The 18,495-nt window shown below is 37.8% G+C and overlaps 1 protein-coding gene across 3 annotated transcripts in view; it reads right to left on the bottom strand.

Moving 5' to 3' along the window:
* Positions 1–18,495, bottom strand: part of RPS6KA2 (ribosomal protein S6 kinase A2) — a gene marked incomplete at both ends in the record, with an annotated part of 258,686 nt that overhangs the window by 88,503 nt on the left and 151,688 nt on the right. For all 3 annotated transcript variants that reach the window (XM_079550851.1, XM_079550852.1, XM_079550853.1), the window contains one exon: positions 2,913–3,029. In XM_079550851.1, coding sequence (XP_079406977.1) covers positions 2,913–3,029 — 117 coding nt within the window. The remainder of the gene's footprint in view (positions 1–2,912; positions 3,030–18,495) is intronic.

Raw genomic sequence — 18,495 nt, 5'->3', positions numbered from 1 at the left:
GGACAGAAGTGGAAGTAAAGCCAAATACAAAAAAGCACCGCAAAGCCCACATACGTAACATATACATATAAATACAGGAATTAAAGTCTAAATGAAATTATTTTACTCTAGAACGTCTACTTGGATTGCAAAAAATCTGTGGCAACTATTTTAATTCATCATTTATTCATGAACCACACAGCCTTGCAAATTGCCTTCATCCAAAACATGAAAAGTCAAAAAAAGAAAGGAGGAAGTCTATTTCTAGCACATTATTTGCAAGTTGAAATACACTTCCTTCTTAAATAAAAAAATAAAAAAAACCAAGCAAACAAACAAAAAAAAACTGTAAAAAACCTACAATTTTCTCAAGCACTCTCTGAGAAAAAGGTTTGTGGGAGAAGATAACTTTTAACAGCCATCCAGAGAAGCTGAAGGAAAAATAAGTAAATTCTTTCTCTGAACACCTTAACCAGAGCTCTTACATCTGCACAACATCACAGCTACAACACTTCTGCTATATGATCTGATACATTTTTGGTGAGGCTTTCATTCTCAAGATGTTTCCTGTGCATGTGAGATATGTACAGCTCTACAGCTAAGCTCCCCTAACTCACTGAGATTGGGCAGATGTTGCTGATTCCTGTCTCCTGTTTCCTAGTTTGAAGAACGTGCAAGTACCTCTGGTACTCACAACTGCAGAAACAAATATGAAATCTGGAATGCAACAGGAACATGTAAGAATTTCTGAAGTGCTTTCATTAACGTTCATAATAAATTAAGCTCAGCTGCTCCAATAATTAATATTAACAGGAAGTCAATTCATTTAGAAGTTCAGATAGAAAGAGAAATATTAGGATATTTTTCCACCCAGTCCAAGTCAAAGGTTTAATTTTTGCATTGCTTTATAGGGGAAGAAAAATCTAAAAGTAGTTTTGCCAAAACGCTAGAGTTTTAGCATTATTATTATTGTGCAAAAATGGATATGGATTTATTTCTGAAGTAGAAAAAAAAAGAAAAAAGAAAGAAAATGCTAAATCTCAAAATTTATATCATCTCTTTATATTAGCTTTAAACTAATAATTTAACAGAATTGTATGGGCATATTCCTGAGCAGAATTTCAACTTTCTAGTATGATTTGCATGAAAACAACCTAGGTTATAAGCAAATGTGTTGATAGAATGAGCAAGAGTCCTTTAGCTGGAGTACTGAGTACAACACCCAAATCCCAATCCAGAAACCTAAGCAAGTGCTGTGACTTTCATCAGTGTTGAGTGTACTCCCTCTGAAACCAAAGACTTTTTTTTTTTAATTCTGCAGGAAATGATGTAGGTCTCAGGTGAACAACTTGAAAAACAGCTCTGCATCCCCAGAGACTTACAGATTTGAGCTATCAGCTGAAATACTGAAGTGATGAAAATTTACAGACTGCATAAAAATTTCCAATCAGACTTCGTTCCTCTGTGTCTATGATGATTTTGTGAACTTACTGACCAATTTCACATAAGATACTAAAGTGTCTTACAATTACACAACTCCAGACAGGTCTAATATCCGCAGTCATATACTGATCCTGCAGCAAATCAAGGGAATGTGTCACAGAAACCTGATCTCATTTTAGGAAGTGGTAGCAGAGGCTAGACATTTCAATTATACAGTGCCTGAAGCTAGAATGCCAAATTTGACAGTTAATAACGAAATACGTCAGTACAATCTAAGACATTCAAAACCCAAATATCATTACAGTGCTCTTAAGCAGTTCTCTAGATCAAAACTTGGTAGTGAATGCCTATTTTTTTGATGTCTCTCATCTCAGGGATCTTTTAACAACCCTACCTATCAGCATAATTCTGGAATACTCAGAAAGCTACTAAATACATTCAAAATAGCTCTTTTTTTCCCCTCATGAATAAAACTGAGGATCGTGGCTTATTGTCATGGTTCTCAGCTTTTGCTAGGACCTCAATACATTTTAGGTACGAATCAGTGCTTCAAGTTAACTGGAATGATCCATCTCTGAAATACTTATGAAATAGACTAAAATTTAAAAAGCACTGAAAATATGATTTCCATGTTTGGTGTAAACTAGGCTCACCTTTCCACAGGTTTCAAAGGCTAATTTAGTTAAACCATGGAAAGAATTTAATGATGAACTGATGAATCTCCCTTCTTTCTCTCAATTTTTTCTTCCTATTCTCATTTGCAAATAACACATCCTTTTGAAAAAGAATTGCCTGTGGGATTGAGAAAAGCCTTGGACTTAAGATAAAAATGTTGTTTCTCAATAGCTGGTCATACATCTAGACGATTTTTTTTTTTATACACATGCTTTATGTATACAGTATGTATACACATACACTTTATAGTCACTTGGCAGTGAAACATACAAGGAAAAACAGCTTGGTTATAGGTGTCAAAACTCAAAACAAAGACACTGCGATGAAAATTAAGTGCTTAGCATCTAGGCCTAAGAAAGCAGCTTTTCTTACAAAATCAATGTGAGGTAACAAGCAGGGTGAAAGACGGGGGCTTTGAAATATGCTTGTGATCACATCTGCCCTCAGCAGAAACTGGGAAGCAAACTTCTTTTAAGCTTATCAGTGTTCCTACAACTGAGCAGCAGTAGCATGCTTACTTAACTAGTGGATAGGTTAGAAAGAGGGAAAGGAGTATAACTTTATAAACAATGCTGTTCACTATCCCTGCTTACTTCTGTTCCTTAGACTACATCCAGAGCCAGAAACGTTATTTTCTAAACTGTTCTATATACAGAATTCCAGCAAAGGACAGATTATTAAAATGAAGGCAGAAGAGGCTTATCTGCCTTTACAATACAATATGTATAGGCAGTGTTATCAGTGCAAATGAACTCAGAGAAAGAACACAGCATTTTCAGTCTTGCTCTACGTGATTAGATGGCATTAAAAATTACCTTTCCATATGAACCTTGTCCTAATACTTTCAGCAGCTCAAATTGAGAAGGATCTGCTTTTTCAAAACCTTCCTTCACATGGTGACTGATGTCTATTTCCTTCACAATACCTTCTTCCTGTAAAGGAAACAACAAAAAACATCATTGCCAAATCAGAACCATTATTCTAAGGAAACATACTGTTAATCAAAATCTCATCTTGTGCAAAGCTATAATCATTTACGAAATTTGGAAAATATAAGCAAATATTTGTTCAAATATACCATGTGCCTCTTGCAGGCAGGACAGGGTAATGGGTGGGATATCAGGACGTCCTCCTGTTTATCAATCTCAAGATTATGTCTAAATAAAGGTATAGCAAACTGAAACAGAGATATACCACAGAGCTCAGTGCTCGTCACAGACCTTGCTAACATAGTGTCATGTTCCCGCATCAGTAGTACAGAGGATCCAGTACACTTCTTTCCACATACTTTCTCATTCCTGCTCAAAGCATCACTTCGAATTCATCTTAAAAAGTGAAGATCACTTTAGTCTGAAGCAGTAATTCTTATGAGTAGACCACAAAGGAAAGGCATTGTTAAAAGTACATCTTCCAATTTACTTGAAGAATGGAAGATTACTATCAGAATCCTTCTAAACAGAAAACAAATTCAAGATTTAGATGTGAAAGCAAGGTGGTAGGGAAAAAGAATGGCAAACATAAGAGACAGCTGTACAAGGACTTTTATCTCTTTAGCTGTAACAAGAGATATTTGATTTAGTTGCTTGAGTATTGTTATTATGGCATGATCCTCTAAAAAGAGGGCGACTGGGTTATGGGAGAGCCAAAGGGATTACACTGAGTTTGCAGCAACCCAGAAAGTCATTGAGCTGAAGAGAAACCTGAAAGTAATATCTTCTCTTCAAGGACACAGTGGTGATGGAAGATATTTTATATATACCTTCTTATTTCTGAAGTGTTCTGTATACCTACATTTGAGGGTGCTTTCCTATTAAAAATAGATGTTCTAATTTCTCAACAACTAAAGCATGGATTTTTAGTATAAAATTTATTTTGTTTAGTTTCCCAGATCGAGGGGAATTGCTCATTTAGGAATAGGTTTAAATATTTATGCATCTACTAAAATTCATTAGAATCTTTGAAACGTTACTTTTAGTTTATATTTTGCTGTAATTCTTGTTTTGTTTTTTTTTTCTTTCCTCAAGAAGAGACATTGATATATAACATATGTGTAAAGTTTTTCTCTCTTCTTAAACTATGTGTAGTAAAAAACAGAAATAATAACCTAAAGTGAAAATGCATTCGTAAACATATTTGGCCAAAACACGTTTATTTACTAAACAAAATAGATGTTAATTCGTTCACTCCATTCATCTCTTCTCCAAGAAAACTGCTGTCACTTTCTAGCAGCTATAATAACTCATCTGATGCATGGCTAGCATTACCCTGACTGTACATGCTGCAGTTTCTTCCCTCTTCTTTCCTCCCTTCCTCTTTACACTCATGTGCTTTGGGACAGGGACTGTATCCTCTTCTTGGTTTGGAACACTTCCTGTACTTTGCGTATGCTGCCAGAATCATAGAATACAATCATCATCTGACAGCAACTAGTTTTTCTGATCCTAATTTCTCTAGTTTAAGTGATTTGCATGAAATGAAATGCTTGAAACCAACAATCAGTTTTCGCAGAGAGATTTAAAACTTTTCTAACAGTACATAACTGCCAAGAGCCTCTTGTTTTTCTGGCTTTAATTATTGTGGAGAATAGAGTATCTTTCTGATTAAAAAAAAACCATATATACATACATCATTTCATTTTTCTTCTATATGAAAGAAACAATAATAAACTAGAATAAACTTGCAAAAACACTGTTTCTTATGGAACTACCCACATGGAGCAATCAGAGTCATCATCAAGTCCTGAAGTGGTGAGCTTTCATACCAAGGGACCTGCATTTTTACATGAACTGCCTGCAGCTGAGAAGCATGCATACTGTTAAGAATCTTATTTTGAGATAAGCCTGTTCAGCTATACTACAGCTTTGGTAAAGTATCTGTGCTACATGGCTCACCAGCCACTGTACTCACAATTATTCCCCATATAGTCAGGCTCCTGCCCTGATTTATCATCCTTTACTCTGTACACTAGACCTTGTATGCTTGGGAGTTCTTTCTCCACTGACCATAAACAGATTCTGAGAAGAGTGGCTTCCACAGGCCAGCATCTGTGTGCATGCACCTCTTAAGAACTATGAAATAATGAAAATACGGAATGACTTCTTTCTCAAGTCAGGACAGCTTGAGCACACTCAGTCACCATTTCAGGATTTTGCCCATCCCTGTTTGTCCAGAAGCACAGCACAGCAAGGACCATCCCTCAGAACAAGGTGAAGTATGAGGCAGATACAAAATTTACCACGTATTTGGGCTGCAAAGCTCTGAAGAAAGAAAGACCAACCTCAGTTTTATACACACCATCTTCCTCGGATTTACTTCTACTTTGATCTAACATCTCAGACTCAAAATCTGTGATTGAAATCTACTGCCTGAAGAGAACATCACATCCATTCATTTCTGTGAGGTGCATTTCAGCTTGAACCATTCAGTCATTTTAGCTACGTTTGCAGGTTTAAATGATGAGTGAGTTTCGATTGATCCATTAAGATTAGTCATCAAAGCCACAGGTCTACAACCATAAGCATATTTCCCATTGTGTTATTAAATTTAAAATAACTTTGTTCTTTCAGTGTGTTAAGTTACAGGAATATCTTGGGAGTATTAAGATGATGGATTCAAGCCTTCCCAGAGAATAGCATAATTATTTCATAACTTTCAATAAGAACAATACTTTAATTACATGCATATTTAATTAAATCTCAAAAAACGTACGTATTTCGAAAACAACAAGACCACATACAAGGCTGGGTAGTGCTTTACCACTGCACTCATTTTAAAGAGGGAAAAAGGCTGTAAGAATATGGTTCAAAGAATCATAAAAATGTTGGTTAGAAGAAACTTCTGGAGGTCATCTGGCCCAACACTCCTGCTCAGACTACCACCGACCCTTAATTAGGCTGACTGGGTTTTGTCCACTGTAGCTCTGAGTACCTCAAACAATGAGGCTTGAGCCACTTCCTATGAAAGATTATTCTTCTTCAATTTGCCTGGCACAGAAATGCCCACGGTCATGTCAAGCTACCTTCTCCAAGGGTTTTTAGAAGGAAGCAGGATGTTTATCTAGGAAGGCAGGATTTCCTGTGGATTTCCAGCGGTCTTCTCACTAGGAAGGGGCAACAAAGCAGCACTAAAGAAAAACGTGCCAGACTGCTCCTTTGTCCATCAATCACCACTACAGTGGCATTGCTTGTGAGCTGCCAGGGGACAGCTGGTATTTTTAGTTGGTATGACAAATCCCCACCTCCCACTGGAGCAAAAAGCAAAGTTTCCAGTATTTAAGACTGAACACGGACACAGTCCCTTTAAGGAAATATATTTCTGGCTCTCTGATGCTGGGCTGAGGTATTTTAAGTTCAGTCACTTACAAGACTCCAGCAGTAAAACAGCCAAGGCTGAAAACTATCAATTTTCCCACAACATCAGAAGATGCTGAATGCCTTTACTGCCACTCAGAATCAATGGAGCAACCATACTACCACAAGCTTAACCATTTGCACTAAGTGACCATCAACACCAGGCACTTCTATTTTCATTGAAGCATCACCATGAAGATAGTCTTGCTAGACCTACTCAGGAAATATAATTTTCTGGAACTACACAGTAGGAAAGAGTGAAAGTGAATTGGAAATACGCAAGATGAAGCACTGGTCTTAGAAATGCTCTTGACTGAGTTTCTGCATGGCATGCAAATATTCTACATAAAGAATCATGTCAATCTAAATTAGTGAAAGGGAACATGTTCTCAAAGAGATGGTAACTTGGAGTGGTTAGAATTTAGATAGGCAGGTATAATATTAACAAGCAGGACCCAAGGTGTAAAGGTACCTAAAGGTACCCTAACTAGTCTTACAATGCTTAGCTCATTCCTCAGCTGCTCAGTGGCTTTGTATAGATTTCCACAACATAAGCAGCAGCAAGAAAATTGTCACTGACATTTGTCTAGAGTTATCCAAGTAGTTCAGCTAAGGATTTTTTGCTCTTGCCTAGAAACCAATGCTGTGAGTAAGGACTGCAGAAGAATCCAAGGATTATCAGTGCCAGGCCGTGGATTTCCTTGTATGTGTTCAACATTCTCGTGGCTTATTTGGCTGCATAAATTTTGGAATGACTTCTGCTTGTTTCTTTTACCCTCCTAGAAAAACAAACATAGTTTTATGGTTCTGTTTTAATATTCTTGCTTGGATTTTCCCCTATCATTCCTAATGATGGAATGTGGGATAATTTTCCTCTGGTACCAATGATTAGAATGAGAACTAAACCAACAGAGCACAAGTGCTGTGGGCAGATCTCCAGATATTTATGTTCTGAGCTGCATTTTTCAATTGCTTGGTCCAGCAAGCATAATTTATCTGCACTAATAATTTGCATTACAACAACAAAACTGAGGCAAAATATTTACGCTGCAGACAACAGTCAGACTTCTGTGCACAATATAAAGAAACTACTTCAGTGGAAAGAACTTCACTATGGAAAAAAAAATAAACAATCCATGTGTCAATCTCCAAAAAGGTTTTGATCAGTGAGTCAAAAATGAACGTTCCACAGTTTGGTCTGCAACAGCTGTGCACAGCAGCCCAGGCTCTTTCTCCCTGCTGACTTGTCCCAACACTGCATTAGCAGAAATGCTTGACTTGATGAGGTTTAATCTTTTGTAAACTACTGTAAATATTTATGCTTGCACAAAAAGCATCATCCTGTGACAAAAGTGAGACAGCTTCAAGGAAACATGTAGCTGAGCAGTACTGATGATGGGAGAGAGGTCAATGAACTGCAATACATGATGGAAGAAGAATGGAGAGCGATTCTCTGTGCTAATTAATACAAGACAGACCAATTTGGAGCTATTTTCCATTATTCATTTAAGCACTCACCTGCACCCCAATTTAATAGAAATTTTGCACAAACAAGTAACCCAGGATTTATACGCAAGTATCTCCTTTGCATTGTGACACAGGAAAAGAGCCTCTGCCCTTGCCCTGTGACTGCAAATAGCTGAGACGCATCTGCTTTGGTATTTCCCGGAGGCAGCAGGGGTAGAACAGAAGGCCAGCTGCTCCCTCTAACTCTGATCTAAGCTCACTTACAAGATTTCCTCACACAGATTTTAGAAAAAGATGCAGTAATGCCCAGTTGCTGCCAGGAAGCAACCACAAAGAACTCTTCTGACATAATCGTAATGACTCACTGTTTCATACATGAGAAGGATTGGGAAGTGCAAGAATATAGACTTGGGAATGGGATACAAAAAGTCATGTGGAAGCACAAGACATCTAGGAAAGTAGCTCTTTTCAGCCATACAGCCTCCTGCCCATACCACAGCCTTTCAGCAACTCTCCTCCCAGTCTCTGAAGGAGAGAAGCTAATGTCATCTTCAAACTCAGAGACCACCTCTGTCGTGAACAATGCGCTTCAATCACATGCAATACCTTTCCTTTCCAGGACTTCCTGAACTGGTGTGAAATAACTGGACACGGTGCCATTCCAGAGTCAGCTACTTTTAGCAACAGATGATTTTATGCAGTTCTATCACATAGAAGCTAAGATATGTTACTAATGGAAGATTAGTATTGGTTTGCAGTTTGTTGGACACGATTCTGATCTTTATTCCTTTACCTCCTCACTTTCACAGGATCAAAACTGTCACACATCTATAGTTGTAAAAAAGAGGCAAACTTCATTTTCCAATAAAAATATCTGGAATTTTGATATGCAGATTTTCCAGTCTTCAGATTTGATGGGCTTGCATGCTATAGGGACTGAAGTCAATGAAGAAACGAATTAAAATGTTGCAAGAGAAAATAATGGTAATCCTAAAGAGAAGTTATCTCTTCCAGAGAATCATTATTAGTCTATAGCACATGCTCAAGGTACAGACTTTATTTTGTTACCATTTTACAAAAATGCCTTACCATTTGGTAGGTTACCACCTAATACAAAACCAAATCACAACTATTTAACATCCAAATACTACAGGCAACACAACTCTCCAAAATAGCATGGTTCATTAGGGAAGCACATTTAAAACTCTGATATGGGAATATTTAGGACAGGATATATCTGATAGTAATGATTCCAGCTTTTCACCACTGTTTCAGAGGTTCTACTCTGGTTCTAGCCATAGGAGAGTAATTTATGTCAAGATGTAATAGGCTATTTGAATATCTAGCACAGGAAATTAAATGCTGGCCTGTGTTCAGTTCTTTAAGAACAAATATTCATTCAAAAAAAAAGAAAAAAAAAAGAGTAAAGTATAATATACGAATATTTTCATTAGCCTCCTCCCAAGCCTGTCTCCAGCAGTTTTTAAATTTTAAAGATTTTTAAAAAGAAAAAAAATTCTTCCATTTTAAAAGGTTTGCACAAAACCCAAGTTCTGGCTTTTGAGGTGGTCTGGGTAGATCTAAACTAGGCAACATTGTAAATGGGTCTGTTTGTTTCATACTCTACAGTCAAATTAACTTTTTTTTTTTTTTTTTTTTTTTTTTTTTTAATAATGTATTGGATTCATTGAGCTTTTAGAGAAGTATGCTGAACTTAATAAATTCACTGGACGTTGTACCAGGTTTGTAGTTTGTATTTATTACTCAAGCATAAAGCCAGCTACCCGCCTTCTCAAGAGTCATCTAGAGTTAAATAGCGCACAGTAGTTTTTAGAGAAGCTGGGATTTCTCTCACAGACCTCTCATGAATTTGAATAGTTATCTTTCAAGTGGAATTTCACTGTGCAGGTCAAAACCTACTGCAAAACAAAAAAAAATGAAATTAAAAGAAAAACTAAAGAAACAGCTCTGGAGTGCAATATAATGTACAGTCCCTGTTCAATTCAATACACATTTCTCTAAAGAGAATGCCTAGTATGCCAAAGATCTTCTCTCAGCATTTCCCAAACTCTGTATTCTACTTTATTTTCTTTTTCTTTCTTTCTGTCTCTTTCTTTCTTCCTAATACATATCTTGACATTTGAGGTTCAGCTGAAATAAAACTAGAAGTCAAAAAGGCTTTCAAGAGATCAAAGCCAGCAACTACAATGTGCTGGATAAATTGGTGAAGTCCACGAGTTGGAAGTTTGAGTATTAGAGAGATCTGGCTTCTGAGCTATGAGACTTCCTACGTATCTTTGATTAATCACTTAGGGCTAGACTTTGTAAAATGAATGCAAGTGTTTATGGTGGAGGAGACAGCGGTTTGAACTAATCGTCCTGCCTTATGCACAGTCATTGGAAAGAACCATGCACTTCATCATGAATACAGATCAGATGAAGTCACATTCTTAAAGCGCACATTTATCTCTGATGATATGAATATAGGGGTTCCTGAAATTGGGCGAGATGAATTGCCATCTAATGTAAAAATTTGAAAAATACTTATGTGGAGTATTTCAGTCAGATTTTAAATAGCCTGACAAGAGATAGGTTAGCAAACACTTGACCTGGAAGTTTCAACATAACTTCTACTGAAATTAAATACTTTTAAAAAGAAATTAGATAATTGAAACTTCTAGGTGCTTAAAAATACTCTATGGTGAGGGGAGTAATTCAGGCATCAGGATTATGCAGTTTCAATAAGTTGGGCATTACATCCCAACCTGAAAAAATAAGATCAATTGCTTTTGGTTACCTCTTGAGAATACTGTGAGAATTAGCACAGAAAAAAAAAACCCAACCAAAAACAAAAACCTGAAATTACCACATATTGATGCATTTCACTGGTGCAACCCACAAAGATTTATGTGGAGTAGTGAGTAGAAGGCACTAATTAAAAAGTACTAGCGAAGCAAGGGGTTAAAAAAAAAAGCAGAAGAAAAGCAGAACCATCTGGTCAGAAAATATGCAAACAATTGGCCGGCCTTACTCACACAGCAGCACTCTACAAATACTCAAATACATTTGTGAACTTTAACAGAAACAGTCTCAAAATGAGTCACACCATTAAAGGGCAAAGAACTCATCTACAACGCTCTGAGCTACAATAAATACAAGCAAGAAAATTTTCATCAACATTATTTTAGGCTTGGTTTACATCTGTGCCTTTTGCGTTACACCTTGGAAGAGTTGTAAAGTCCACTACCAGTTGTACTACAAGCAAAAGAAAAGAACTTGCTGCTCATTCACCAATGAACAAACAATAACTAAGAGTGGATCCAGTGCCTAGAAGAAACTATTGTTACTTCTAAAAGATAAGTATTCTTATTTCCTTAGGGTATGAGTTTGTAACATGAAGCAGAATTATGAACAGTATGTGGACTAGTAATAGCACACATCTCAGCACAGCTCCACTATAGCTCAGGTTCTGCTGCCAGGTCAGCAAGTGCCCTACATGCTCTGCTCTGAACAACCTGTAAACTCTTTGCGAGTGGCTCAGGTGGCTTCTGTGGAGATGTCCCAAGGTGCACCACCACCTTCCACCACTTTACAGAGCTGGCTGGCATCTGCTGCAGTACACCAGCCCTTGCAGGTATCCCTAATGACTGTCCTAATGTAATGGCAACCCACTGTTCATGCATTTCTGTTTCAGAGCATGGATAGCCCCATATGCATCTGTGCCTCATCTCTAAACTGCAGGTAAAGTAGGTGGTGTTTGGAGTAAAAGGGCACTGGAAATAATATTAAATGCTCCAGTACTGTGCTATCAAGCTCACAGAAGCAGGAAAGCAAACAAAAAGTCTCTCTGTTCTGGATACTATTCAAGAAACATAGCTAGTTACTGTCTCCAGTTCACTTATTGCTATGCTCAGCTTCTTAACAGACGACAAAAGAAATTCCTGATGTTGTACTAGCGCAGTCAGTGTGAAATAAAAATTCCAGCTGCATTAGGAAGATAAACTGCTTAAACAAGACATATTTGTAACCATTTCCTCACCGTTTCCAAGAGAACCAAAGAAAACACTGCTAAGCATAGTAGTGTAAATAGCACTGCTGCACAGTTGGTAGAAAATACTGTAAAAAGCCCTGGTACATCTGTATGGCGATTTAAAAGAACTGAATACACATATTCAAAGGCAATATATTACATTTAGTTTTAAACTGTGGAGTGGACAAAAGTCTTTATGAAGAGCTAATCACATTACTAAACTGGTTACTCAGTTTGGGGAAAATACCATTCTGCCACTTAAAAATCACTTGTAGGGTTCATAATTGTCTTTCTGATAGAAATATAAGCCTGCTAGCACATTTTCCATCGTCCAATAATTACATTAAGCATCAGCAAAGGATTCAGCTAGCTCACACCACAAACTGGAATACTGTTACTATTAGCTTAAGAAAAAACATGTTGCAATGAGTTTTATTATCACAGTAGCATTTAACAGGCCAGTACCAGTCTTTCTCAGTAGAGAAAGAGACTGATTCAAGACCATTAAGGTAAGGAGTGAAGGCAATAATAGTTTCAGTGCTACTGTTCACAGCTCAGAGATCCAGCGAAGGCACCAAAGGCTCTTCAGGGTGATGAAGTCAAATACGGCAGACAGAAGACGGTTTCGGCAAAAGGAAAATTCAGCAGGAAAAAACATTACAAGACTTAGGAATAAGAAGACCATCAAGAGAAAAGGAGCATCCCAAAGGATAACAATTACAAGCCTGGAGAAAAGAAGGCTGTGGGGTGACCTCATTACAGACTTTCAGTACCTAGAGAGAGCCTATAAACAGGAGGGAAACCAACTCTTTGAAAGGGTAGATAACATCAGGACAAGGAGAAATGGTTTTAAGTTGAGGGAGGGAAGATTTAGGTTGGATGTCAGGGAAAAGTTCTTTACTATGAGCACAGTGAGGTGGCGGAACAGGCTGCCCAGAGGGGTTGTGGATGCCCTGTCCCTGGAGGTGTTCAAGGCCAGATTGGATGGGGCCCTGGGCAGCCTGGTCTAGTATTAAATGTGGAGATTGGTGGCCCTGCATGTGGCAGGTGGGTTGGAGATTCATGATCCTTGAGGTCCTTTCCAACCTGACCATTCTGTGATTCTGTGAAGAGAAACTACAGTTTGTGCCTATGTCAGGAGAGAAGTCAATTGAGAGGAGATTGGTAGAAAATTGTTTTGAATTTGCAAACTATTACATAAATGTAGTATGAAACAACTTTAAAATCAAGGCTAGACACAGAGGGTTTTTCCAGAGCAGGAATGAGCTGTAGTACAGTTAACGTAGTGACAAAAAAAAGCTAATTGTATGTGACACCAAAAAAAAGGAAGAAGTAGCTGAGGAACGAAAGCAGAGTTTGTTGAGTGGAGGGGCCACAAGTGCCTTTGAAGGAGAATCCCCTGGGACCAGCATAACTGTGCCTGAGATCAGGATAATTTCCATGGGTCAGGAGAAATAGCAAGCATATTGTTCTTCCCTGTCCTAGTTTCAGCTGGGACAAAGCTTTTATATTCCCCTCACAGAGCCTGTATGATGCTGTGTTTTGGCTTTGGGAAAAAAAAAAAAACCAATATTGACAACATGCTGATGTTTCAGTTGTTGCTGAACAGTGACCGCACAAAACCAAGGATGTTACAACTTCTTGTTCTGTCCTGCTAGCGAGGGGGCTAGAGGAGACAGAATCAAGCCAGATGATCCAAACTTGCCAAAGGGATATTCCATACCAAATGACATAAATGACAAAAAAAAAACACATTAAAAAACTGCAGGGATTTGTCTGCTGCTCAGGGATTGGCTGGGCATTAGTAGGTGAGGAGTTGTTTTTTGCATCACTAGCTTTTGTAAATATATATTATATTGTTATCATTACTATTATTATTTTCCTTCTCTCTTCCTTTTCTGTCCCAGTGAATAGTTTTTATCTCAACCCAAGTGTTCTACTTTGCTGGGTTTTTTTACTGATTCTCTCTCCCATTCCACTGGGAAGTTGGAGTGAGCAAATAATTGTGTGGTGCTGAGCTACCTGCCAGTTAAACCACAATATATCCCCTTTCTACTGTGAGATTTTGTTTGCTGCTTCCAGGAACATGGGTACAGCTGGCACCCTGAGCTGTGGATGGCAGGAATAGGCCTCATCACCACGACAGACAAACATGTATGTCTTTCAGTGCCCTGAGAACTGAGAACACACACAAGTATCTCTCTAAGCAGATTTTTAGCAGTCTACTCGAAATCTGGCCCAGGTAGAGGCCTGATACATTTTGCAGTCTCATGAAATAAAAAGAAGCCTCTAATGTATTTCAAAGACATATATGGTGGATCTTCAAGGAGTGGATTGCTTACTGATCATCACAGGTCCTCTTGCTACAAAGGCAAAAACTGTTTACCGTGCATGTTATACAGTGCTAACCAAAAGCATGTACTTTGTAGATAGACCACACTGAAAAGAAGAAGTGAGAACAAACAATGTGGAAAACCCATCTGTACACAAAAAACACCTTTGTCACACTGTTTGGAAGACTCATTTCAGAATGGTCCAACTGCTGCACCAGTCTTTGTCTTCTGCAGTGGTTTTCAAAATACAACATGATTTTCCACAACAAAATTGCAGGTGGGGAAGCTCAGTGATTCTCAGCCTATCATGACAGCTTCACGGCTGCAAAATCTTTTCATATACCAATTCAATATCAAATTCCTAAATACCATAGATAAAAATATTTAATTTTAATTACTGTTAAATTTAATTACTGTTTATAAAACAACTTAAAAACAGAAAAGAGCTATTATGTGAATATACTCAAATATAGAAATGGATCAACAGCTCAGCCAAGGCTGATCCACAGCCTGGAAGGACTTCCAGGGTTGATTCATCTGAAAATGTTTATATCTGAGCTAGCTGTCTAAACTTTTGTGTAGCTGGCAGAGAATCGAGTACTTTTAGGCTTTGATTTATGTCAGAAAAAAGCAAGGCTCTAAAATAGCACTTGGTAAGCATGTGACTTTCTCTCTGCTGACTGAAAAAGAACTCTAAGCTGATAAGTTCACATACAGATCATTTCTCCCTTTCTCAGTGCCTCAGTTGCTCCTTCAGCTTTGGCTGGAACATAAGTACTTTACAGAAGATGCATTCTCCTTATATTTCCAGGCCAAGCTTTGCTTCACCCCACCTTTCTCATGGATTTTCTACAGTCTCCGGTGGACTATGTGAGATGCTCCCATTGTTTCATCTTTCTGGCCACACGTCTACCTGTTACAGCTATGGTGATGTCTTTCTGCAGGCAGATTGCTATCTGGCCCAGCAAATGCCATGGTGCGTTGGTGTTCTTCTTGGGCTTGAAACTGGAAGCTAGATCACCACGCTGTGTCAGATATCAGGCCAAACTTTCAAACTGGGGAAAGCTTCACAACAAATGTAAGAAAACGCAGGTTTATTCGGTCTTTTCATTCAAAATACACATTACGCTTCAGCACAATCCTGACAGTATTTAGCCCACTAGTTCCACTGACATCAGTAAGAAACTGCTAATACAACGTAACACTGAGCTCAATTGCAGTACTTGGTGCCTACAGACAGTTAGACAGGGCTTTCAGATGCCCTGCAGGTCTCTCTTATTCTGCTGCAATCATGTACAGGGACCTTTTTATCATGTGCTCTTGATTCCTGTCTTCAGCTACTTTATTCACAAAAGCTCTATTGAAAGTGAAGGTACATGGTGACGGAAGCAGGCAGTAGAAAGGAGCTCTTTTGTTTAATCCATTTCTGTGTATAATCCTCCGGTGTTTTAAAGTACTGAGGATATCAGCTCTAGAGTAAATTCACTGCTGTTGCTTCCATTCTGCAAGTACCTTTTCTGTGTATATGCAAACAGGCAGAAAATCAAACTGAGATTAAAATTTCCCGCTAAGTTCCAAACGGCTTTACTGAAAATCATAATTGCAAGCAGCAAACAAAGAGTCCTGGCTTACTCAGGCCTGCCTGCCTACGTATACGGGACAGAATCCTTCTGGCCCACTGACGCTATCTAATCCGAAAGCACAGGCAATTCTGCAGTCCCATGTGCAGCACAGTGCAGAGTTAATGGACATGGCAGAGAGAGAAGTGCAACCCATACCTACCGTCTTAGCAAGCACATGGATTTTCTCATAAGCTATTATAAAGCTACATCTGAAAAAAGAATAGAGTACAGATTAAAGTATTCATTTTCTTTGAGACATCAGCATATTGCAGCTTTATGACCTCTCCCATGAGTGAATCCCCATCCAGACAAGGGAATTAAAGGCTGCAATATAGCATAGTACGCAAGATTATTCTTGTGCTCAGAGCAGACACAAAGCTACCTGGGACCTTTGGAAAAAGATAACCTTCTATTCAGAAACAACAGAAGGGGCACAGTCTACAGGCATTCTTCCTATTCCACTTTTAGCTCACATTTCATAGAAAGCTGTTCTAAAGTTAAGCTACGGAAGGAAATGTGCTTTTAGATGTTTTCTATGGTGAAAAATAATCACAATGATGGTTAAAAAAAAAACAGGCAGTTCCATCAGACTGGAATACCAGCAAAAATCTCAATAAATCTGGAAGACAAAATTCTAAAGAAGAAACAGACGCAACATTATAACCACCAACCTTTATTTTTTGCCACAGAGAAAACCGGTAGCCCACTTGGACTCAGTAATCCTGCAGCATATGCAAGTACCAAGCAATCTGTGTTTCTTTATAGATAAGGCATTGTTGGACTCCTCAGTGAATCCTAGACAATAGCATCTGCTGCAGAATACAGCCTTTATACTGGATCTTATTTTATAATCCCAGTCAGTTTACCATATCTGCAGCACTTGCCACTACATTGATGTTTTATAAGTGATAACATAAGGACAACTCAAGGGCAAGAGAAGTAGTTCAATCAGTAATGAGAGAAACCTCGAATTAATAATGTGGAAAACTAGACAATACAATCAGAAGATGACAAGAAGAGAGACCAAGGAGGAAAGCTGTATCTATACAAAAGTTTTATCTCAATTAAGTGTTTAATCAAACACACAAGTCTGGTGCTCACTTGTTTTCCCCATTTGTCATAAACATTGAACAATGTCACAGTTTTTTCAAGAAGCCATGGCAGTTAAAACTTCTGTTATTTAAGCCAGTACTTTAAGGAAAATAAGATCTTTAATGTAAAATGCTGTGAAAAATTGATTACAAATTCATCACAAACACTGCATCATTTGTATTCCTAAAGTTATTTGCATTTAAAAGACTGTTCTTTTCTATTAGTGACTACACAGCAGGGACCCACTGTGCCTAAGTGAAGTTTCAGTTTGCTTTGTTAAATCACAGAATCATAAAATACCTTGAATTGAAAGGGACCCGCAAAAATCATCAAGTCCAAATTTTCAGAGTTTTCTCAAAACACATTTTTTTTTGACTTTTTTTCTTTCTGATTGGTTTTAGCTGTTCAAAATGTTTCCTTACTCCTTTCCCACCCTCCCCCCCCCCAAAAAAAAAATGTCAATGTCATCGGTGAGAATTATGATCATTATGACATATAACACTGCTGTATAGTTTTCATTCGAAAGTAAAAATGAAATAAAGTAAAAATTCAGATCAGATTCTTATGCCAACAAGCAGGAACTCATTGTTTTAAACACTGAAGGTTGTTTAGGTAACTTCTGTAACTTAAATTCTTGGAACCACAGAGAACAGAACAATTCATGCCATTTTTATCACAGTGAAGGGTATATACTCAAGGCAGAGGCATCCTTTTGTATATGGGCTCTAAGTTGTTCCAGAATGAATCAACCACTGTTTACCAGATACAGTAAGGATTAATAGGAGTAAAGATTTAAATAAGATAATGAGATAAATTCTCGTTTATGCTTTTAGCTCTGCTACCAGCAATCTAAGTAAATGTTTGAGAATAAACTGCACTTCTAGTAGTTTTTCAGGAGCAGGCACTACATAAAGGCAGATACAGATGGCAAACAGAAGATGCACATTGAGTGAAAACAACTCGCTTTCCACGGTGGCAGAATGCCAGTTAGTTGGAGTCTGTTGATGAAGGTACAAGAAGAGGAGGAACTATCATGCACATGTGCCAAATTTACTCATTTAAAAAGTGAATTGGGCATCACCGACTGTTGCAGCTAATCAACAAAATGAGATAAGTGGGGCAACAAATTACACCCCTTTTAATCAACTACCACTGTCATCTCAAGGAGAGTTTCTAAATTTGTTTTTGCTAAGTATGAGGCAGTAAAAGAAGATAGGAACATCATGCTAACAAATTACTTGCTCAATTCAAAGATCATCAAAGGATGTTCTACAGAATAGAGATCAAGATCTAACTATACAAATAGCTTCACTATGAAAGCAATTCAAGGATGAAGAATACTTGTATTGCTTGGGTTTTAAAAGTTATTCTAAAAAAAACAGAAGTAGATCCTGATTGAAGAAAAACATACAAATGAGATTTACAACAGCGTGATGATAATAATATATTGATGAAGACAAAAAGGTTTGAAGAATTAACCGTTTATTTTACTTGCTGCTTGGCTG

This window comes from Tetrao urogallus, assembly GCF_951394365.1.
Source record: "Tetrao urogallus genome assembly, chromosome: 2".
In the NCBI taxonomy this organism is placed as follows: Eukaryota; Metazoa; Chordata; class Aves; order Galliformes; family Phasianidae; genus Tetrao; species Tetrao urogallus.
This window is presented reverse-complemented; position numbering and strand designations above follow the sequence as displayed.